At 39.9% G+C, this 25,241-nt stretch overlaps 1 protein-coding gene across 1 annotated transcript in view; it reads left to right on the top strand.

Annotated features, from left to right (window-relative positions):
* The window catches only part of LOC119937100 (sodium-coupled monocarboxylate transporter 1-like), a 38,820-nt gene extending 23,958 nt beyond the window's left edge, over positions 1-14,862 (top strand). The window contains exons 10-15 of the mRNA XM_038756733.1: positions 3,950-4,017; positions 4,729-4,815; positions 8,712-8,905; positions 11,228-11,331; positions 11,914-11,999; positions 12,393-14,862. Coding sequence (XP_038612661.1) covers positions 3,950-4,017; positions 4,729-4,815; positions 8,712-8,905; positions 11,228-11,331; positions 11,914-11,999; positions 12,393-12,518 — 665 coding nt within the window. The 3' untranslated portion in view covers positions 12,519-14,862. The remainder of the gene's footprint in view (positions 1-3,949; positions 4,018-4,728; positions 4,816-8,711; positions 8,906-11,227; positions 11,332-11,913; positions 12,000-12,392) is intronic.
* The last annotated feature ends 10,379 nt before the right edge of the window (positions 14,863-25,241 follow it).

Raw genomic sequence — 25,241 nt, 5'->3', positions numbered from 1 at the left:
CAGAAAACATCAGAACAGGGGTCCCTGCAATCTGTCGCAGCTGCAGACTTCACAGACTAGGGAGAGGAAAGTGAAGCACAGGCACAGGGTGACAGCCATGAGCATCGCAGACACTTGGCAATACCCTCTGTTCCTACATTCAGTGACCATGGTGGGCGCGGGGAAGAGAGGAACGAGCATGCAAGCTGGTCACTGTCACCACCTCCACTCCAGAAACTGGGCTCTGGGAGTTAGAGGGCAACAATGGACTGGGGACAGATGCCCCTTGGAGACCACTGGAGAATGAATATCAGGTGGGCCCTCTGGCCAGGCAGCTAGGAATTCAAGGTTGTGCTCTGCAGGGCCTCCCCAGCCTGGCCCAGTCAAACCAGCCCTGTCTTCAGCCACTACCTTGCCAACAACCCAGACACTGGTTGTTCTTCCCCCTCCACTCCCCGCTTGCCCTGAGCTTAGTTTTGAGGATGAAGAAGGAGATGGTGACCCACTCACTCTCTCCCTTCAGCCCTCCTGCTTTTCTGCTGTCAGTATCACTGCCAACAACCCAGACACTGGTTGTTCTTCCCCCTCCACTCCCTGCTTGCCCTGAGCTTAGTTTTGAGGATGAAGAAGGAGATGGTGATCCACTCACTCTCTCCCTTCCACCCTTCTGCTTTTCTGCTGTCAGTATCACTGTCACTAGAGGGTTCAGGGAGGAAGAGGGAGACCTTAGGTCTGAGAGGGAGGGGTTTCTTTGGGCCTCTAACCCTTACATGACCCTAACTGTGGCCTGTGCTTCCACCTGGCTTGCGGGGAGATCTCCTCCAGGTGTGAGGGGGAAAAGGGAAAAGCATAGGAGCCATCAGAGAAGTGACTCTGGTCCAGCCTGTGAGTTTGTCATGCTCTGCTTTGTTCCCAGCATTCCATGTATAACGTCATGGGCGTTCTAGTTAGAAATTATCTTTAGTTTCATCCCTGGACTGAATTATGACATGACAGGGAAAAGGCCAATGAGTCACAGTTTCCTTTGAAGATTGTGACACTAAGGGTAATTAATTTTCTTATGTACTGGCACTAGTCTCTTACCCAGAGAAGATGATCTCTTAGCATTAAATAGCTGGTCGCAGTAGTCACAGTAAGTGCTGTGTCTGAAATTTTTCTGGTCCATCTCTGGCCTTCCCAGACTGAGCCCCTTCCTTCCTCTCCCCCTCATCCCCCCTCCATCCCCCCCATCTTACCTCCTTCCCTTCCCCACAGCACCTGTATATATGTATATATGTTTGTACATATTTATTACTCTATTTATTTATTTATTTATTTATTTTACTTGTACATATCTATTCTATTTATTTTATTTTGTTAGTATGTTTGGTTTTGTTCTCTGTCTCCCCCTTTTAGACCGTGAGCCCACTGTTGGGTAGGGACTGTCTCTATATGTTGCCAACTTGTACTTCCCAAGCGCTTTGTACAGTGCTCTGCACACAGTAAGCGCTCAATAAATACGATTGATTGATTGATTAAAAGAAGATGGAACAAGAAGATCATAAAATGTTACAGTGGGAACAAGGGCATATTGCATTAGACGCAGCATGGTCTAGTGGAAAGAGCATGGGCCTGGAAATCAGAGGATCTAGCTTCTAACTGCAGGCCTGCCAGGGGTCTGCTATGTGGTCTTGGGCAAAACACTTAGCTTCTCTTTATCTCATCATCATCATCATCATCAATCGTATGTATTGAGCGCTTACTATGTGCAGAGCACTGTACTAAGTGCTTGGGAAGTACAAATTGGCAACATATAGAGACAGTCCCTACCCAACAGTGGGCTCACAGTCTAAAAGGGGGAGACAGAGAACAAAACCAAACATACTAACAAAATATAATAAATAGAATAGATATGTACAAATAAAATAAATAAATAAGTAGAGTAATAAATACGTACAAACATATATACATATATACAGGTGCTGTGGGGAAGGGAAGGAGGTAAGATGGGGGGGATGGGGCAGTTACGCCATAGGTAAAATGAAGATTAAATCCTACTCCTTCCTACTTGAAAAGCTTAGAGAAGTAGCATGGCCTTGTGGAAAGACCACGGGCCTAGAAGTCAGAGGACCCAGGTACTAATCCTGGCTCCACTACCTGTCTCCTTTTTGAACTGGGGCAAGTCACTTAACTTCCCTGTGTCTCAGTTACCTCATTTGTAAAATGGGGATTAAGACTGTGAGCCCCGTGTGGAACATGAACAGTGTCCAACCTGGTTATCTTGTAACTATCCCAGGTCTTAATACATTGCCTGGCACATAGTAAGCGCTTAACATCATAAAATACGTCATTGTACAAAGAATTCATTCATTCATTCAATTGTATTTATTGAGCTCTTACTGTATGCAGAGCACTGTACTAAGCACTTGGGAAGTACAAGTTGGCAACATATAGAGACGGTCCCTACCCAGCAGCGGACTCACAGTCTAGAAGGGAGACACAGAAAACAAAACATATTAACAAAATAAAATAAATTTAGAGCCAACATCAATGGCAAAACTTTGAAACTCTGTCAGCAGCTACTAAGAAATCCAAGATCAAGTAGCCTCCACTTCACAGGCCTGAAGCAATGAATTGTAATTGGAAATCACTAAGTGGCACAGAGCAATTCAGGCAATCCCTTGAGAACATTGCTGAGCATCATTCAGTCATTCATTCAGTCGTATTTATTGAGCGCTTACTGTGTGCAGAGCACTGTACTAAGCGGTTGGGAAGTACAAGTTGGCAACATAATGTTGGCTTGTCAAGTTCTGAGAAGCAGTGTGGCCTAGTAGAAAGAACAAGGTCTTGAGGGTCAGAGGGTCTGGGTTCTAATTTCAGCTCTGCTTGTCTGCTGTATGACCCTGGGCAAGTCACTTCATTTCTTGTCTCAGTTACCTCATCTGCAAAATGGGAATTAAGACTGTGATCCCCATATGGGCCATAGACTGTGCCCAACATGATTATTGTATGTCTACCCCGGTGCTAAGTATAATGCCTGGTACATAGTATGCACTTACCAAGTACCATAAAAAACAGAGGCAATATTTCTAAGGGAAATGGCTCAACTCCTAGATCAATCAGTTGTATTTATTGAGCCCTTACGATGTTCAGAGCAGTGTACTAAGCGCTTGAGCGAGTACAATACAACCGAATTGGCAGAAACGTTCTCTATCCATAACAAGCTCTGATTGTCCTAGGTGACTGTGTCACCACTAAAATTGCAAAATAGAGCGTGTGGGGAGTGATTTCAGAGAAACGCATTCTAGACATGTAGAGAGGGTACTAAATTCACAGTCTTTTCATTTCTAAATCATCTATTTTTTTTCCAGCTTTGAAGTACTTCGTTTACCTAGGGAAAGTAATTGGTGATGATGGCAATGATAAATTTCTTTCTACCTTCCATTCCACTTGACCAAAATAGATAGTGGTTTCAACAGATTATCCTCTAAAATGTGTATGATATGGACATTTCTTCTGATGAATCAGGATTTTAATGTCAGAAGACACTGGTTTCTTATAAACTTATTTTCAGAGCCGTTTACCTGCTCTTGCTCTGTGTAGTGATTGGATAAATTGAGTATTGCACTGTTGCTGGTAAAATGAAAATTGAGTCAAAAGCTTTCTTCCAAACACAAATATATTTGTGAAGAATTGGATTAAAAACATAATAGTTCATCGGTTTAAAATGCCCTGGTTAATCCTAAACATTTTTTACTGATATAATCAAATGTTTCCACTAACCAAATAGAAAAATTTATTATCAAGTTTCCGGTGGCCACACCTATGGCTCTCCCTGTTCTTCCTTCTCCTATTTGGATTTATGTGGGCAGTTTAGGTTTCACTGCCACTGTCATCTACTTGTTTGATTAAAGGATAAAGAATTGATGTTATCGAGAGTTTTGATGGGTTGCAACAGGTTTTTACATTTGCTTTTAAACTATTCTTCTAGGTATCTTGTACGGAGCATTGTGCATTGGCATGGCAGCTTTGGCATCACTCATGGGAGCTTTGTTACAGGTAGGAATTTGATCTCCTATAGGAATGCTGAAGAATGAATGCTGAGCCATTATAACTGAATTCATTTTTAACCTTGATGACTCTTCAAATGCACTAATGCCTGGTTATTTTGTGAACCAGTTAGCCAACTCCCATCCCTTCCCTGAGCCACTGACAGTGAAGAAAAAAGGAGAAATGAGGTTTCTGTCTGCAATTCTATGGACTTCACTCTCAGAAACTTCCCCGCTTCAATTCCAGCATTACTAATAACATGCACTGCAGGCTCAGACACAAAAAATAATTGTGAATCAGTCCTCCAAAGTGTAAGATAGAAATGAGGAGGATATATGTATGTATATATGTTTGTACATATTTATTACTCTATTTATTTATCTTACTTGTACATATCTATTCTATTTATTTTATTTTGTTAGAATGTTTGGCTTTGTTCTCTGTCTCCCCCTTCTAGACTGTGAGCCCGAAGTTGGGTAGGGACTGTCTCTATGTGTTGCCAACTTGTACTTCCCAAGTGCTTAGTACAGTGCTCTGCACACAGTAAGTGCTCAATACGATTGATTGATTTCATGATTGCAACTTCTATCTTAAAGTTAATCTTGACATGGCTCATTTGTCATGTAGTCAAAGCTCAGAATCTGCTTTTCATTTTCAATTGCCAAAATAATGGCTTTTCTATGGTGACTAATCTCTGGTTTGTTTTTTTTTCTTTTTCAGGCGGCGCTCAGTATTTTTGGCATGGTTGGTGGGCCTCTTTTGGGCTTGTTTTCTCTAGGTATTTTGGTCCCATTTGCCAACTCTGTTGTAAGTATGAATTCTTGTAAAATTTGATTTTGTAAAGCTCAGTGTTTGTAAGAGGAGGGACACAAAGAAGATTACTTTCTTGGTGACATGACAGTCCTCCACTGGTTTGAAGGAAGAGAACACTATGTGTAGTAGCACACTGTGTGGGTGAGATGCTAGAGAAATAAATGAGGACAGTCAAGAATAGCAGGAATGCTTGTTGTCCTGCCACCTCATGAAACATGGCCAGTGGTTTATTAGGTGATGTGAAAGGGAAAACACAGGCTTAACTGAAAACTCCTAATCAAGCAAAAACTCCTCACTCTCGGCTTCAAGGCTCAACATCACCTTGCCCCCTCTTACCTCACCTCCCTTCTCTCATTCTACAACCCAGCCCACACTCTCCACTCTTCTGCTGCTAACCTCCTCACTGTGCCTCGTTTTTGCCTGTCCCGCCATCAACTCCTGGCCCATGTCCTTCCTCTGGCCTGGAATGCCCTACCTCCACACATCCACCAAACTAGCTCTCTTCCTCCCTCAAAGCCCTACTGAGAGCTCACCTCCTCCAGGAGGCCTTCCCAGACTGAGGTCCCCCTTTTCCCTCCCCTCCCCATCAGACCCTACCCTCCCCCCAGCACTTGTATATATTTCTACATATTTATTACTCTACTTTATTTGTACATACTTACTATATTTTATTAATGATTTGTATATAGCTATAATTCTACTTATTCTGATAGTATTGACACCTGTCTACTTTTTTGTTTTGTTGTCTGTCTCCATCTTCTAGACTGTGAGCCCGTTTGTTGGATAGGGACTGTTTCTATTTGTTGCCGATTTGTACTTCCCAAGTGCTTAGTACAGTGCTGTGCACACAATAAGCACTCAATAAATACGATTGAATGAGTAAATGAGACTTAGAGGCCACATATAATATGCATTTTGTTATTTTGAACTGGAATTTAGAAACCATATCTTTTTTAGTAAGGAAATTCTATACCCCAGTATCATCCCATCACTAAATACGGATCATATGGGGAATTCCATTTTCTTCATAAACATTGTTGGAAAGAAAGAGATCAATGAAGAACCATATAAAAAAATCCATCAGGAATTAGGAGGAAGCTAGCTGCAAATTGTGAAAGAACTCTTTCACTAGATCACCTAAGAGGAGTTAGTGGCTTGGTTCCACCTTACAGTCAGTAGAGTGAACATTTGGTTCAGATTCACTGTGACACTCACCCCAGTCCCACTCCTAGACTGTGAGCTTGTTGTGGTCAGGGAATGTGTCTGTTTATTGTTGTACTGAACACTCCCACAGAACTTGAACTTGCACACAGTAAGTGCTCAGTAAATAAAATGGAATGAAAGTACTTATATTAATAATAATAATGATGGCATTTATTAAGCGCTTACTATGTGCAAAGCACTGTTCTAAGTGCTGGGGAGGTTACAAGGTGATCAGGTTGTCCCAAGGAGGGCTCATAGTCTTAATCCCCCTTTTACAGATGAGGTAACTGAGGCTCTGAGAAGTTAAGTGACTTGCCCAAAGTCACACAGCTGACAGTTGGAGGAGCCGGGATTTGAATCCATGACCTCTGACTCCAAAGCCCAGGCTCTTTCCACAAAGCCACGCTGCTTCTCAATACTTACGTAAATATTCTTATAGTTTACTCTGTGCTGAGTAGTGAACTAAGCACTTGAGAGAGTACAATACAACAGAATTGGCAGACGTATTCCCTGCCCATAACAAGCCTACAGGTCAGAGTGATTGTGCTATATGACAGTGTCACCACTAAAACTGCAAAATAGAGCATATGGTGGGGTTGATTTCAGAGAAATGCATTCTGGACATATAGAGAGGATACTAAATTCACAGTCTATTAATTTCTAGGTCATCTAATTTTATTTGAAGTACTTTGAAGTACTTTGCTTCCTAGGAAAAGTAATTGGCGATGATAATAATGATAAATTTCAATCTTTCTACCTTCCATTCCACTTGACTAAAATAACTAGATAGTGGTTTCAATAGGTTATCATCTTAAGTGTGTATGATATGGTCATTAGTTCTGAAGAATAGGATTTTAATGTCCCAAGACACTGGTTTCTAATAAGCTTATTTATTCATTCATTCATTCAATGCTTACTATGTGCAAAGCACTGTTCTAAGCACTGGTGAGGTTACAAGGTGATCAGGTTGTCCCACGTGGGGCTCACAGTCTTCATCCCCATTTTACAGATGAGGGAACTGAGGCTCAGAGAAGTTAAGTGACTTGCCCAAAGTCAAACAGCTGACAAGTGGTGGAGCCAGGATTTGAACCCATGACCTCTGACTCCAAAGCCCGGGCTCTTTTCACTGAGCCACGCACTATTCCTCTGCGTGGTGATTATTTAAATTTTGAGTATTACACTGTTGCTGGTAAAATGAAGAGAGACAAAAGCTTTCTTCCAAACACAAATGCTTATGTGGAGAATTGGATTAAAAACATAATAGTTCATAAGTTTAAAATGCCCTGGTAATCCTAAAAAGGTTTTACTGATATAATCAAATTTGTGCACTAACCCCTGGGCTCAAATAGAAAAGAGTTATTATCAAGTTGCCACACCTGTGGCTCTCCCTGTTCTTCCTTGTTTGGATTTATGTGGGCATATTATTAGACAGAGTCAAATTAGCTTGGAAATGTAACCTCTTATTTCTAATTGCAGACGTCTATTGCATCTGTATGCTGGAATAAAATCCATGCAAGCAGAATGGTTTTCCTGTGTAATTATAATTACCCAGGGGGTGAATTAAGGAGATTGGCATCAAGGTCTGTGGCTTAAAAGTCTGTATAGACCCCACTGGTTAGGCCTGAACCAAACTCCAACCAGGCAAGATCAAAGTCAGGGTTTAATTAATAATCCAAATAGGACAGATTGCAACCAGATTTGTAAGTGGTATGTATAGGCCCTTAAGTTTAAGACTTGTCCTGGCCAAAATTGCAAATCTAATTACCGGAGCATACAACTAATGCCTTGTAATGCCTGAGATCTTTGCTTGGGGGAAAAGCTGAGAAACAAAGTTTAGGACTTAAATCACCCAAAGATTAAGCGCACAACCAAATTAACTCACACAGACTTTCTTTTGACCTGTAATCTTGCTGGAGAGAAATACATTACCAAATGCAGAGCTTTAGGGCTGGATCTACAGGACAGGAAACAGAGGATGGAGTACAGTTCACAGCCAGTTTTAAATTTAGTCATTTCCCCTAGTTCAGCTTCCAAGGAAGTTCCAAATTCACCCCCAGCGGGATGGAGACTTTCACATTATTGGCTGAGAAGTCAAGTCCCAGGCAGACAAGGTGTCTGTTTATTGTTATACTGTACACCCCCAAGTGCTTAGTACAGTGTTCTGCACAAGGTAAGTGCTCAAATATCAAATAAATCAAATCAAAAATAAAATCAAAATTAAAATTAAAATCAAATAAATATGATTGATTGAGATCTGAACAAAACTGAGCGCTCATACTCTAATACCCAGACAGGTATGTTTCTTAGGAGTAAATGTTTTTGACTGCATTTTTGCCATGATTCCACACATGGTTTAATGTACACCTGGAATGACAGGGCCCAATGCCAAAAGTTCTCCCTTTAAGACTGCCCTCAAAGTCTGATATTAGCATATTGATTTTGACTATCAAATAGAACATCTCAGGGTTTGTCAGTTCCCCATTCTTGCCCCCTCAATTACTCTAGGCAATTTCCTCATTAATGCAAATAGTGGGTACTGTATTTGCCTACTTGTAAGGATTAAATCTTTGTAATACAGGGAAGCGGGGGGAATCTATGCTGTTTGTTATGTCTGGAAAGTTTATAAGGCTGAAGATATTCTTCTGAGAGATTTGTTTTTTCTTTGAAAATAACTTTTCATTTTGCAGGGTGCATTTGTAGGTCTTATTGCTGGATTTACCATTTCACTGTGGGTTGGAATTGGAGCTCAGATTTATCCTCCCCTTCCGGAGAGAACTTTACCATTACCCCTTTCAACGGCTGGCTGTAACATGAGCAGTACAAACTGGACTACTCCAATGCCATTTCTAACAACCTCCTCTCAAATTCCCGATACAGAAAGGTATTCAATAATCTCCTATACAAACAAGTCTGGTGATAGCATATTTAAAATCATATTGTAACATGAGTGGTTGGTAAAAGGGAAAAGATTTAAAATGTTTGACAAAGAAAACATCCCCATCATTTTGCGCTCCCCCCGACCCCCAGCATTAGGTTATCACACAACTTCTAGAATCAGCAGTTAGTTTAGTTTCTACACCTAAAACTGGGAGAAGAAAATACAATCCTTTCCCAGTTAATTCTCTCATTTTTCTCTGCCTCCCAAATTTTGAAATTTAAACTGCTTTCCAAATCTGATATAACCTTGGGAATTAATATTAGAATTACACAGATTGCAGATAGCAGTTGTGAAATACCATATTCTTCCTTTAGAAGAATTTTATGTTAGAACTTGGGTAAAATAAATGACATGCCTAAGAAAATGCTGCAGGACCTCAAATGTGTTGTCCGCTCTTCTATTGCTATATTTTTTTCTCATTTAAAAAGCAATCATATATAGTGAGCACTTACTGGTTGCAGTGCACTGTATTAAACACTTGAAAATACAAACAATATAACAGAGACAATCCCTGCCCACAACGAGTTTACTGTCTAGAGGGGGAGACAGACATTAATTTAAATAAGTTACAGATATGTCTATAAGTGCTGTAGGGATGGGGGTGGGGTGGTGATTAAAGGGAGCAAGTAAGGGTAATTTACAAGGAAGTGGAAAAAGAGAAACTGAGGGCTTAGTTGGGGAAGGCCTTTTGGAGAAGTTGTGCCTTTAATAATAATAATAATGATAACTGTGGCATTGGTTAAGCACTTACTATTGCCAGGCACTGTTCTAAACGCTGGGGTCGATACAAGCAAATTGTGTTGGGAACAGTCCCTGTCCCAAATGGGGCTCATAGTCTTAATCCCCATTTTACAGATGAGGTAACTGAAGCACAGAGAAGTTGAGCGACCTGCTCAACGTCACGCAGCAGGCAAGCGTCACAGTGAGATTAGAACTTGGGTCCTTCCAACTCCCAGGCCCATGCTGTATCCACTAGGCAACACAGCTTCTCAATAAGGCTTTGAAGGTGGGGAGAGTAATTGTCTGTTTGGATATGAAGAGGGAGGGTGTTCCAGGCCAGAGGCAGGACGTGGGCTAGTTGTCGGTGGTGATATAGGTTGGCATTAGGAGTAAAGTGTGCTTTAAAGTGGAGGTTCTTGAGGCATGGGGAAACATGGACTGAATATTTTTTAGAAAAATGATCCGGGCAGCAGAGTGAAGTATGAATTGAAGAGGGGAGAAACAGGAGGTGGAAAGGTCAGCAAGAAGGCTGATAAAATAAGGTGGGTTAGGATAAATGTGGTACTAGTTTGAATGGAGAGGAAGAGACAGATTTTAGCGATGTAAAGGTTGAACCAACAGGATTTAGTGATAGATTGAATATGTGGGTTGAATGAGAGAGAGGAATCAAGGATAACACCAAGATTACAGGCTTGTGAGACAGGAAGGATTAGTGGTGCTGTCTACAGTGATGAGAGTCACGGGGAGAAAGGGGTTTTTTCGTTTTTTTAAGACCCCCTAACTTCTTAGTTGGCCAGTGAAATTGTTTTGATGTCTTCAGACGTGTACTGAAGTTGTAGCCTATGGACTGCATCTCCCAGCAGCCATAAGTGGGAATTGATTTTATTTTTGGTTTTTAATGTTATCTGTTAGCCAGGCACTATACTAAGCACTGGGGTAGATAGAAGACAATTAGGTAGGACTCAGTCCTTATATTGACTGGTGTTTTGATGTCCTTCTGCTTCTCATAGTGTATGGAATTTATAAGATCTGCATCTAAGGGAAATTAGAGTCCTTACACTTGTTTTCCAGATATTCTGTTTCTCCTCTCCAGATTGCTATTCTCACTGTATGAGTTTTAACTGACAGTTGGATAAGAAGGCTGAGAGGGTGGGGATTTGCGAATTTAAAAACACCACTCTGTGAAGAATTGTCTAACTCCCAGTTTGAGTCTAAGGTGGTCCCTTAAAATCATCCCATTTGTGAAGGAACAACATCTAGGGTGGATCTAGTACCATAACCAGAATTTTAAATTTTAAAACCTAATTGTGGGCTCTGTTCATACTCGGCTAAATGCCTGAAATGTTCATAGACATGGCCCCACAATTGCTTAATAGTTATGCCAAAATGAATTATCCTCCAAAATGAATTTGGAGGTCGAGTTGAAACTTTAAAAAAAAATGGGGGACCAATACTTAACTATAGTCTGAACTTTGCCATGAAGCTCATTAAGGAACGATTTAAGGAAAACCTGGCAATTAAACTATATCCTTTCCTTTTTTTCAGAACTCCCCTGATGGATAACTGGTATTCCCTGTCCTATCTGTACTTCAGCACTCTTGGGACCTTGGTGACAGTATTTGTGGGGGTTCTCATCAGCCTTGCAACAGGTATCTATTTCTATATCTTGATTCTGTATTATGATTTGTATACCCGTTTGTGCTGGGTGTATTTCACATTCACAATAATTACTTTCCTCAGAAATCCTTCCGAGTAATATCATCTTTCTAATCGAGCCATTTTATAAAAGGCACAAATGACCTCAGGGTACATTAGGGAATGAAAGCCCTTACCTGTGATAATTTGTTAATTTCTTCATGAAGACTAGTTTATTGTTATATATGCCCTGCCTCTGCCTCAAGTCCTTAGCTTAAGGAACGTGACTGTAGAGCTGTAACCTCTAGATTTCCAGGGAAATTTGAAAGAGAAATGATTTGAGAGCTACAGAGAATCAGCCGTGGGCAGTAAGGGAAAGACTGGCAGAGACGTGACTCCTCATGTCTCAGTTCCCATGCTGTTTGTGCTCTCATTGACTTTTCTGTCATTGAATATTGATGGCCAGAAGCTTCTGACACATATGGAGGAGTTTGATAACCCTCTCCCTCAAAATTCTTGATGCTTCAATATGGTAGATTTTCACTAGTTTGAAAAGGGACTTTAATGAGTAAATGTTAACATTTGGTATTTTGCAGGGGGAACAAAACAGAACTTAGATTCTAAATACTTGCTAACTGCTGAAGACTTTCTATCCAACTTCTCATTTTGTAAATCTGATACAGTAAGTGCGCTTACATTCTTATAAATCTGAAGTGTTACCTGTGTTACTCCTACCAAAAATTAACTTTCTTTGTACATTATGCAGTTATATAAATATTAGTAAGAAAAATTATTGGCAATAGAGAGCACTACAGAAAAATCAATTAGAACAGTACTTTTCTTCATCTAAATTATATTTAAATATTAGGAAAAGTTTTTGTAATTTAAAAATACTGAAATTGCATTTTATTCATGCCTGCGGTGAAAGATAGCCTTTAATAACATATGTCTCTTCTAGATGTCTCCCTTGTTAGAAAGTGAAGGTGGTTTATAGAAGTAAAAATCTACAGTAGCATGTTTTTGTTTCTTTTTTTTTTAATCTAATCATCCTATTAACTTCTTTTTTGCATTTTAGGAAGACCAAGTTTTGGACTTAAAATCTCACACACTTGAAGTTGAAGGAACTGATAATCCCACTTTCAATTATGTTGAAACAAACTTCACAGATGACAGAGGAAAAATCAGTGGGACTCATTTATGAGGCAGATCTTTAAACTGGTTGACTCGGCATGAATCTATTTTTATATTTTTATTGAATGACGAACTTCAATATGGTTTTATTTTTAAGTTTTTCAAGGATATAAGGATTTCGAATAATGCATCCAACTTTTCTTACTTCTTTTCACTCATCCTGACCTCTGTCTGAAGCCATCCTTCTGCATAAAACTCAGGGAGAAATTTTGTCATGGGATGACCCAGACACTGACCACTTGAGATCCCCTTTCTCCCGATTTTAGCACTTTCTGAGCTTTAATTTAATGAAGGTTAAACAGCATAAAGAAAGATGATTTGTATAAAAATATGACATTACAACAATATCAGACTTTGACAGCCAAAAACATTAACATGTTGGATAACTCCACACATTTCAAATTTTCTAGAGGAGGGAATAACCTGCCTTTTTAAAGGATTTTACAATCGAGGATTGAAGATGATGTCACAAAAAACCTGTGATACAGGGGAGGATCACTCTCTTCCAGGGTTAGGCAGCATCTCAGCTGATTGTCCTCCATACCAGTAAATCCTAGGACTATATCTGTGTCATATAAAATTAATATTCTCCTGTCAACTTTCCAAGCTCTGCTCTTGTTTCTCTGATTATGTCTCCACCTGTCCTCTAATATTCAGCACATCTATCTTTTTAAGTCATTCGTTTTTATAACGTCTCCCACATGGTCTTTTAATAAACCCTGAACACACATTGGATCTTTCTATAAAAGCAGAGCCAGGCTGCAGTCTCTGCTTAAACTGGATCCATTTCCATGATGCAAGACCAGTTAATGGGACTTTTGGGGATGTGGTGACAGGTTGTTTTACCTCATATAACGTTCCCTGAAAGTTGGGGTTAGGAGAGAGCTGGAAGTGAGGATCTGATTGCTGCTTCTCTACCTACTCTCAGAAGTGAAAGTTGACCCATTAACCTCCTAAAATTTGCATGATATACTGTTGAATTAGTCCTATAAGAAGCATAACAACATCTCTACATCATGAAGCCCCATCTCCAATCCACTTTTAGTAAAGGTACTCAGCTATCCATTAGAATACGTCAATAGTAAATACAAAATATTAGCTATTAGGGTTGCTCATAGTGAAATCCATCCATCTTATAGTATTTTATTTCCCTCTGCCAAGTATCATGCTCTTTTGGAAGACACGATCTTTTGAATGTATACGCTAAATATTGAATTTTTGGATTGTAATGATCCAAGAAAATATCTGTAATCCAAAATGGATATCCTCTTGGTAGTCATGTGTTTCTATTTCATATAATGAGGATGAATTATTTGAAATCCCCACTAGAGGTTTTTTTAATTTGGAGAATGAGGGGATTTCTGATGCCCTTGTTTATTTTTGAGGATTTTGTTTTTTAATTCAGGAAAAATTTCATTTCTACATAAAAAACTACTTTGTAATTTTTTTGTAAATCCCTCTGAATTTTATAAATATGCTTCTGCCTACTGCTAAAGAATTTCATAAGGAGGCTTGAACTTGCTTAACTTAGTAGTACATCTTATTTTTCCTTGCAAAGACTATATTACAGAATTTTAACTATTCTTCCAACGTTTGTATGAGACATTTCGGGAGTTTTCTAAATTACATTTATTGGAAATATTTGAAAAATATGAATTTAAATATATTTTATACATATTTTAGAAGTATTTAAGGAAATAACTGGTTCTTAGCTCAAACTATTTTTATTCTAGTTAATTGCACTATTATATTCTCAATCAGATGAGGAAATAAGGATTATTGAAAACAAAGATCTCCATTATATGATAGAGCAATTATTTCATATAACACTGAATAATTGTTCCCTAAGCAAGACGTTGACATTGTATAGCTATATGATAATTTTTGAGTTTTAAGATATGAAGCTGTAGTTTTATATGTTGCAGTATATCGAACTTGGCCTAATGCATCATAACACATATTGTTTCATAATTCTAAATGTCCATCCATGCCTTGCATTCAGAGGCCTTAGCTTGTGCTGTTATAATCTATACAGATGTGCAATGGTATCCTTCTGTGAGTAAAAGCAGGGAATCAATCAATTGTATTTATTGAGCGCTTACTGTGTGTAGAGCACTGTACTAAGCGCTTGGGAAGTACAAGTTGGCAACATAAGGGGAAGGGGAGGGAGTGCAAGGAAACTCCAGAATACAGTACAAGGGTATACATAAAATGCCCTCAGTTCTGTTCCCTTAAAAGCCTCTTTTAGAAGCAGTGTAGTCTAACAGGGTTCTAACCACTGTTCTACCACTTGACTGTTGTGTGACCATGGGCAAATCACTTCACTTCTCTGTACCTCAGTTACCTCATCTGTAAAATGGGAATTAAGACTACAAACCCCATATAGGACATAGACCGTGTCCAACCTGATTAGCTACCCCAGCGCTTAGTACAGTGCCTGGCACATGGTAAATGCTTAACAAATACCATAGAAAAGCTCCTATTAAGGACTCAGAAACACCCTATTAGGAAAAGCTACTGTGAAATTACGATTTTTCTGCCAAAACTGAGGTAAAACACAGTTCCAGTAGGGAAAATGGGAGAAGGGGGAATAGATAGAAAGACCTAAGGTGGGGATAAAGTGAAGATGTACTTTCTTTGATGCTTCTAGTGAGCTTGATGTTGTGTACTCTGGAGCTGCAAAAGAGTATTTCATTGCTATGTGGGTCCGAGCTCAAAATGGAAATGTAGTCCTTTCATTGTTGTCCCTCTGCTCTTGTTAGTGAGTTGGATGACATAACATTATGCCACTAAATGAAATATTGAGTCCGTAAGGGTTTAACGACAGAAGCACAAGGAAGAGGCATGTAACAATTTATCTCCTTTTGAATTAATAATTAAAAGAAATCCAAATGAATACTGCTCCCATTATTACTGGAAAAAAACAGGAGGAAAATCATCCAAATGTTAGACTATTCTTTAATCATTTGGACATCACATACTACCCTTAATACCTAGGTAGTAACTTTAAAAAAAAAACCCTAGTTATTTGAAATAGAAATAGTTTTTTGATGGAAATTAAAATATGGTGCCATGTACCTTAAATATTTATGATTCTAAAAAGGCAGACATGTTCAATAGAAAGAGCAGCCAAATGTGCCAGTTTCTGGTTCCGTTACTAGCAAAGATGAAATTCTCCCTTGCTTATTATCTGCCAATACCTTTAGCAGAAAGGTATTATTTAAATTCAGGGCAAAATGGATACTTTGCCTGGGGAAGACAAACCTGTATTGTTTTCCTGGCTAGTAACCATAAAAGGCTAATAGTTGTACTTCCCAAGCGCTTAGGACAGTGCTCTGCACACAGTAAGCGCTCAATAAATACGATTGAATGAATGAATGAATAATAGTTAAAGGCCAGCTATTGATGATGCAACGGAAATCTCCTTCTCTGAAGTATTTGTCTCACAAAAATTCTAAAGAATATTTAATTCTTCGACAGGAATCACCTCTTACAAACATGGAAAATGGAAATAATCACATTTGCTGCACTGGAATCACATTCAGTGTGTTACACACACACACACACACACACACACACACACACACACACAATGGTGGCCATGTTATTTACCCCTTGGTTTCACATCAATCAATCATATTTATTGAGAGCTTACTGTAGATAGAGTACTGTACTAAGCATAATGCAAGAATTGGCAGACATTCATTTATAACAGTTTTGGAAAACATGTTCCCTGTCTACAAGGAGCTAACAGTTTAGAGGAGGAATTTATAGGATAATTTATAATGTGTAGAATGGGAAATGTAGTGTTTCTGTGCACTTTGAGAAAAATTGGTCTCTGATGGTTAAGAAATAAAATTTGATACAAATTTTGATTCTGTCACAAATATATGACTTTCTATAAGTAGTTTAGCAACTGTTTATGTTTTCTCATCTGCAGCTAAAGATTAAAGTACTTTGATTGATTGATTACTGTCTAATATACCCTATAAAGTTGTTTGGAATTGCTAATGTAAACACTCTTTCTGGCACTTTGACACTACAAATGATTAAGGATTGTGATTACTGTGGTAAACTAATAAAGATTACAATTTATCTTCTCAAAATCCATATCGCTAGATGCAAATATTTACGTTTTAAGGAGCAGGATCAGACATCAGAAGGCATGAGGTACTCGGTTACCTGTGAGGCTGGCTCTCCATTTTTCCTGAGGCTGCGGGCTTGGAGCCACAGTGACTCTGTTTATCCCAACTTCAATGTCTTGTGACAACCCATGGGATAATATCAATCTCAGAAATCTCGACCCTGGAAGTTTTACCTAGCTTGCCAGAGACAGTCATCCCCTGGTAATGACTGTTAGAATTTTTTTATTAGTTAAAAAATGGTATGTGGTTTATATTGGTAAGAGTTTCATTTCTGAATTGAGATTTTCACGATCAGAATAAAGGAGCAGTAAATCAATGGCATTTACGGAGTGATTTCTGGGTGTAGAGCACTGATCTAAACATTTGAAGAGTACAAATACCATACATACAATCGCTACCCACAAGGCTATTTATTCTATTTTATTCTAAAATATTACAGTAAGAGGCCTACTACCCCCATCAGCTCTGTAGAAATGTGAAGGTACTGATATCATGCTATTCTGTAAAATGTTGCATTGTTTTGGCTTGTGAAAATGTACCTGATTAAACTTTCTAGAGGATCCTCTGCAGTTGTCTTTTTGGGAAATAATTCCCAAACTGAACACTAGGCAATATATTGTCTGTTATTTTCAAATGTTAAATATAACTACATATCGATAAGGAAACTTTCTAGTTTGTGCGAATAAATTTTTAAGAAAGGAAAGAAATAAACTTTTTTGGTCATTAATCAACATTTGACCACTCCCACTAAAGCTGAATAGGAAAAAAAAAAATCAGTGATGTTTAGCTTTATAGTAAAATCTACATAATTTGATATTGGTCTATTTAGAATAGAGCGGAGTTTGAGCTTCTATTTCCCTTTCCAATAAATAGGATTTTCCTGTTAAATGTCCTGAGGACCGTACCAAATGCTTGGGAAAGTAAAGTAAAATGAGGAAATATTATTGTAAAATTCAAAGGTGTATGGGTATGCTAGATGTGTATGTGAGTGTTTGTAGAAGAAGATGGATGTTGAATGGCTAAAATGGACAGAAGACTGAGGACTTTTAGGCTGTGAGCCCACTGTTGGGTAGGGACTGTCTCTATATGTTGCCAACTTGTACTTCCCAAGCGCTTAGTACAGTGCTCTGCACACAGTAAGCGCTCAATAAATATGATTGATTGATTGAAAAGACTAAAGACACCCACTGATGCATCCCACCCATATATCTGTACATGCTGACCGTAGAATGTTCCTGGGTACACACCTGTAGAAGGAGCTTTGACAACAGAATGGTCTTGGTTAACACACCCTGATATTTGAGGACTAGTTTATGTACCTTGAGAAGGAGTTTTGACAACTGAATGGTCTTAGTAACACTCCCTTGAATTTGAAGCATGATATACTTATGGCAGAGCTGGCAATACTTTAAGGTGAGCAGAAACTGTGCCAGTCAGTTCCAGAGAAAGATGAGCTATGGAGAGAAAAGGCAAATATTGGCCCTTAAGCAATATGAACACCCATAAATGAAGTACGGTATATAAGAGTGAAAAAGGACTGAGATCTTGAGAATCACTTCACTGTCTCAAATCCCCTGCATGGCGGTTCCTCAGCTTAGACCAATATCTTGCCCTTAGCCTGGCCTAGTGGAAAGAGCCTGGGCATCAGTGGACCTGGGTTCTAATTCAGGCTTTGCCTTATCTGCTGTGTGACCTTGGGCAGGTCACTTAACTTCTCTGTGCCTCTGTTACCTCATCTATAAAATGGGGATAAAGACTCTGAGCCCCAGGTGGGACATTGTATTTGTTAAGTGCTTACTATGTGCCAGGCACTGTACTAAGCACTAGGGTGAGTACAAGCAAATCAGGTTGGATATAGTACCTGTCCCACAAGGGGCACACAGTTACGTTCCCCATTTTACATTTTGAAGCAGTTACCCCATCTTTAAAATGGGGATTAATATTGTGAGCCCCATGTGAAACTTAGACTCTCTCCAACCTGGTTAGCTTTTATCTACTCCAGTGCCTGGCACATAGTAAGCACTTAACGAATGCCAAATCTCACCTGGGGCTCAGAGTCTTAATTCTCATTTTACAGATGAGGTAATTTATTTCCAGACCTAAACAGGAGTACAAACATATTATTTATTAAGCATGTTTACTCTTTGCAGAAAAAAAACCCAAATAGAACACACCACCACACCAAATCCACAAACAAATAAGCTGTGAACCTGATATGGGAAAGAGACTGTGTCCAACCCAATTATCATGTATTTAACCCCAGGGCTTAATACAATGCTTGGCACGTATAGTAAGTGCTTAACAAATATCATTTTTATTATGACTTTTTCCATTCATGATCAATGGTATTCACTGAGCACTTACATGCAGAAGCAATGGCAAGATTTTTTTTTATCTTGCTTTAGGGGAAAGAAAACTTAAGCCAGACAGAAAAAAAAAACTTCAGCACAGTGCTTTGCACATAGTAAGCACTTAATAAATGCCATCATTATTATTTATTATTATTGGACACAGTTCCTGTCCCACTTAGGGCTCAAACTCAATCCCCATCTTACAGATGAGGTAACTAAGGTTCATAGAAGTAAAGTGACTTGCCCAAGATCACACAGAGGCATGTGGCCAAACCGGGATTAGAACCCATGACCTTCTGACTCCCACGCCTATGCTCTGTCCTCTAAGCCACGCTGCTTATCCAGGCATTCGTTGCCTTACAATGTGAGATTCATACAAGTTATTACTTTGTGCTTGCAAAAGAGCTCTATCAGTATCTTCCTTTATGATTATAAGACACTCAATCAATTGTATTTATTGAGCGCTTAGTGTGTGCACAGCACTGTACTAAGCGATTGGGAAGTACAAATTGGCAACATATAGAGACAGTCCCTACCCAACAGTGGGCTCACAGTCTAGAAGGGGGAGACAGAGAACAAAACCAAACATATTAACAAATTAAAATAAATAGAATAGATATATACAAGTAAAATAAATAGAGTAATAAGTATGTACAAACATATATACATTTATAAAGGTGCTGTGGGGAAGAGAAGGATGTAAGATGATGGGGGATTGGGCTTCCTAGACTGAGGCAGGAGCTATATGACCTGTCCCTGTTAAATTCATCCTGTTAAATCTTTCAATGCTTGTTGGGATTCAGGAATGATTGAAGACATGTGCGTTAAACAGGAGTACATACCTAGTTACCTACCTTTCAGCTTTGACTTTTATGCCAGGTAACAATAAAGTTGTCTGACTAGAGAGAGAACAGATGCAGCTCAGGTGAACGGAGTCAAGAGGAGTGAGCCAGGCCTTGGTGGGTGTATAGGAGTAAATTATTCAGTTCCCCTAGATGTGGGGAGTGAGGTGAATAAAATGGCCAATAAGTTGTATCTGGATTTTTCTGTGAAACCTGAATTTCATATTCTATGTATTAAATGGAAAGACTAGACATTACATTTAAAAGTTACTTTAAAAAATTTAGATGAATTAGACTATTTTCAAAAAAATTGTTACAGATGCTCAGGCTAATTTCTTTTCACATTACTGCCTGAGATACAAGTGTGTGGCATCATGAATTTTTATAGGACTATTTTTTGAGTATTTGCATAATCTATACTCTATTTTATTGAGAGAATAAAGGATATTAAGAGAATACCTTCAGGTAAAATGGACTCAGATCTTGCTATTAGTATTTCTATATCTTATTAAGCAGATTCAATTTAGCTACCATTTATTTTATTATCCTCAAGGGAAATTCAATTTAAATTGGTTGAAAAAGATCAGTCACCAAAATGCATAATTTGGGTTTAGAATTTATTGCATTAGGCAGCCATCGAACGATTGAAGGAATCAAACACTGAGTTACCCAGAGGATGAAGCAAAGATCTTAGCGTTAATTGGGAGTACTTTTAGTTTATATGTACACATCTAAATTTGATTATATAGAAATGTGTGAACATTCATGTATATGCTAATTTTCTATACTGATGAATCTAATTCAGGTAAATTTAAAAGAAACCATCAAAACTCTTAGTAAATACCTTCTTATCTGAATCAATTTCTTGGTGGTAGCTGGCACAGCTAATCAAGTGATTGCTCTGGCATAGGTGTGGTGATTACTTTAAGTTTGGGCTTTAGCAGCCAGGGACCACATTTTAGGATCACTGTGTCCAAGCTTGTTGCTTAGCCATCCTTCTCCTTGATGAAAAAGTAAGGTGGTCCTGTGCGGGAAAAAATTCTGGGGACGGGGCCCTAAATAGTGCCTGGTCCGAACGTCTCACCAGCCATGAAATGCTTTTGGAGTCCATAGGAGGGCATTCCCATCATCTCCTCTCCATAGAAAAGGCTTCCCAAGGGGTGGGACTTTGAGTGGATGGAGCTTCTGAAATACTGTAGTATAATAACCACAAAAAGCATTAAAGTTAGCTTCTAGTAGAACACATTTATTTGTATTTAAAGTATTAGAAACTGTTTAAATCACAGATTAGTCACCTTATCAATATACTAAACACCAAGGACGTGAACCAAATTGTTGTACAAAACAGAAAAGTATTATAGTCCTCAAGGTTTGTCAGGGGAAGAAAAATTGAATGTCAACAATGTTAAAATGGGCATCATCTAAGATATCCTCACCCTCGGCTATAAGGCTGTCCATCACCTTGCCCCCTCCTACCTCACCTCCCTTCTCTCTTTCTCCAGCCCATCCCGCACCCTCCGCTCCTCTGCTGCTAATCTCCTCACCGTTAGGCCTCGTTCTCGCCTGTCCCGCCATCGACCCCCGGCCCACGTCATCCCCCGGGCCTGGAATGCCCTCCCTCTGCCCATCAACCAAGCTAGCTCTCTTCCTCCCTTCAAGACCCTACTGAGAGCTCACCTCCTCCAAGAGGCCTTCCCAGACTGAGCCCCTTCCTTCCTCTCCCCCTCGTCCCCCTCTCCATCCCCCCCATCTTACCTCCTTCCCTTCCCCACAGCACCTGTATATATGTATATATGTTTGTACAAATTTCTCTGTTTATTTATTTTACTTGGACATATCTATCCTATTTATTTTATTTTGTTAGTATGTTTGGTTTTGTTCTCTGTCTCCCCCTTTTAGACTGTGAGCCCACTGTTGGGTAGGGACTGTCTCTGTATGTTGCCAACTTGTACTTCCCAAGCGCTTAGTGCAGTGCCCTGCACACAGTAAGCACTCAATAAATATGATTGATTGATTGATTTATATGTGTCTGCTTCACTGGACCAGGAAGACATTTAATAAATCTGGCTGCAGTCTGTGTACTCCTCAGTTGTGAAGCACACGCTATGCCAGTGTTGGGACAACTGGCCTTTCTTCTACGGTGCTCTGCACACAGTAAGCGCTCAATAAATACGATTGATTGATTGATTGTTTACTGCTGACCTTCCAAAGTGCCCTTTGATCTGCTTGCCTGAACTAGTGCTGTCACTACTGTCATCACCCAGGTGCTTCATGGAGTAATGGGAAGGAGGTCCCTACCCTTACCCTACTCTTTGGTTGGAGTGACAGCTCAGTTCTTCACCAGAGTGGCCATTTATCAGTTTTTCTTTTACTAGACTGTCCAGCTTTCAGTTAGTTTAGCCATTACAGCATTCAGATATGATACCAGCCTCCTTTATGTCCAGTACTTTTACTATACGTGCCCAGCCTCCCTCTGCCTTGACTCTTGCTTCTGACTTGTGCACCTTAGAAGCAGTGCCCGTGTTCGTTGAGGCCGTGGGAGGGGAACGTAAAGACTCTGGGGTAAAGTCCAGAGAAAGCCTCTTGACAAAAGCTTAAGGTCTAATGACTTCTGATGGATTTTAGCAAAATGTTGCACTCAACTTCATTACGTTTCACTGCTTGCACGGCAGAAGTCATCACTTTCATCTACAGAGTGGCCTAGAGGATACAGCATGGGCCTGGGAGTAAGAAGGACCTGGGTTCTAATCCCTGCTCTACCACTTGTCTTCTGTGTGATCTTGGACAAGTCACTTCACTGTGCCTCAGCTATCTCAACCATAAAATGGAAATTAAGACCGTGAGCCCTTTTGGAAGACGGATTGTGTCCGACCCGATTTGCTTGTAACCATCCCAGGGCTCAGCAAAATGTTTGGCACCTAACAAATACCACAACTATTACTATTACCGGTTATCCAATGTCTGGCACCTAGTAAGTGCTTAACAAATACCACAACCTATTATCCACAGGGACTGACACTGGCTACTCTACTTCAATACCACCTACTGTGCTGGCTGCCAACATTTTCTTGTTCAACTTTATTCTCTTTCAACTACTCACCTAATCAGCTACATAAGCTTTTATGAATGCTTTCCTCCCTCTCCACATACGTCATACCAAATATAGTTTGGGTCTCAGTTCTGGAAGGGTGGGCGTTATGTACGTGCAATAGTTTCAAAAATGTGCAGTCGTCCTCTGGGATCACAAGTCTCAGTAGCCCACAGGAGCAATTGCATTACATTGCAGGAGTGTCTCGAGAAGTACTTTTCAGGTTTCTTCTGCTGTCCTGGGTTCACTAACGACCTAGCTTAAACCTACACTGCTTTATTGCATGCTTACTATGCGCAGAGTTCTGCACTAAAGGCTGAGGTAACTGCGGCTCAGAAAAGTTAAGTGACTTGCCCAAAGTCACACAGCTGACAAGTGGCAAAGCCGGGATTAGAACCCATGACCTCTGACTCCCAAGCCCGGGATCTTTCCACTGAGCCACGCTGCTTGATGCGCATATAGCCTTAATTCTATTTGTTCTGATTATTTTGACACCTGTTTTGTTTTGTTGTCCGTCTCCCCCTTCTAGACTGTGAGCCCACTGTTGGGTAGGGACTGTCTCTATATGTTGCCAACTTGTCATTCAGTCATTCATTCAATCGTATTTATTGAGCGCTTACTGTGTGCAGAGCACTGTACTAAGCGCTTGGGAAGTACAAGTTGGCAACATATAGAGACGGTCCCTACCCAACAGCGGGCTCACAGTCTAGAAGGGGGAGACAGAGAACAAAACAAAACATATTAACAAAATAAAATAAATAGAATAAATATGTACTTCCCAAGCACTTAGTACAGTGCTCTGCACACAGTAAGTGCTCAATAAATATGATTGAATGAATGAGAATATATACAAATAGGAATTATACTCGATCTGTCACCTAAGGAACTAATAAATAAATATTTTCTGAGTACCTACTGGGTCCAGAGTACTGTACTAAATGCTTCGGGAAAGTACAAAATCACGGCACATGTTAGGTGCTTACTACATGCCACGTACTTTACTAAGCATTTACTAAGATAATGAGGTTGCACATGGCCCCTGCCCACATGAGCGTGGCTCAGTGGAAAGAGCAGGGGCTTTGGAGTCAGAGATCATGGGTTCGAATCCCTGCTCCGCCAATTGTCAGCTGGGTGACTTTGGGCAAGTCACTTCACTTCTCTGAGCCTCAGTTACCTCATCTGTAAAATGGGGATGAAGACTGTGAGCCCCACGTGGGATAACCTGATCACCTTGTATCCCCCCCAGCGCTTAGAACAGTGGTTTGCACATAGTAAGTGCTTAACAAATGCCATCATTATTATTATTATTATGAGATTCACCACCTAAGTAGGACGGTGTAGGATGTAATCCCCATTTTACAGATGAGGAAACTAAGGCACAGAGATGTTAAGTGATTTGCCCAAGGTCACAGGCGACAAGTGGGCTGGGTTCACACTGGTGGCAGGCTGAGATTTGGGCCCACTGCCACAGCGCTCTTGCGGGTCGTCGTCAGGGATATCATAGCACAGGAATCTGCTCAAACTGGCCTGGATTGCACATTTTTGAACAGTACTGGATGCCTGAAGGTGGAGCAGACACAGTTCTGCCACATGCCGAGAAATAAACCAACTTGACCAAAGGAAAGATGCAGGGATATTTATTTTTAACAGCAATTTTCTGAAAGGAATCTCCTTTAGAAGGAAATTTAAATACCAAACCTGAAATGTAGGAAAAGAATCTGATTAAGCTGATTCCTCTAAATGCCTTCTTTAAATCTTTAGGCTGATTGCACAGGTTTCACGCCAGTGAGTCCTATTTTCAAATCACATATTGGTTTCATGGATTCATTCTTTCTTTCAATCGTGTTTATTGAGCGCTTACTGTATGCAGAGCACTGTACTAAGCGCTTGAGAAGTACAAGTCGGCAACACACAGAGATGGTCCCTACTCAACAATGGGCTCACAGTCTAGAAGGGGGAGACAGACAACCAAACAAGACAGGTGACAATACCATCAGAATAAATGGAATTATAGTTATATACACATCATTTGCTTGGCAGCATGGCTCAGTGGAAAGAGCCCAGGCTTGGGAGTCAGAGGTCATGGGTTCTAATCCCACCTCCGCCACTTGTCAGCTGTGTGACTTTGGGCTCTGTGCCTCAGTTACCTCATCTGTAAAATGGGGATTAAGACGATTGAATAAATACGATTCATTCAATAGTATTTATTGAGTGCTTACGGTGTGCAGAGCACTGTACTAAGCGCTTGGGAAGTACAAGTTGGCAATATATAGAGACGAGCCCCTACCCAACAAAGGACTTACAGTC

Source organism: Tachyglossus aculeatus, chromosome 14 (assembly GCF_015852505.1).
Source record: "Tachyglossus aculeatus isolate mTacAcu1 chromosome 14, mTacAcu1.pri, whole genome shotgun sequence".
Taxonomy (NCBI): Eukaryota; Metazoa; Chordata; class Mammalia; order Monotremata; family Tachyglossidae; genus Tachyglossus; species Tachyglossus aculeatus.
This window is presented reverse-complemented; position numbering and strand designations above follow the sequence as displayed.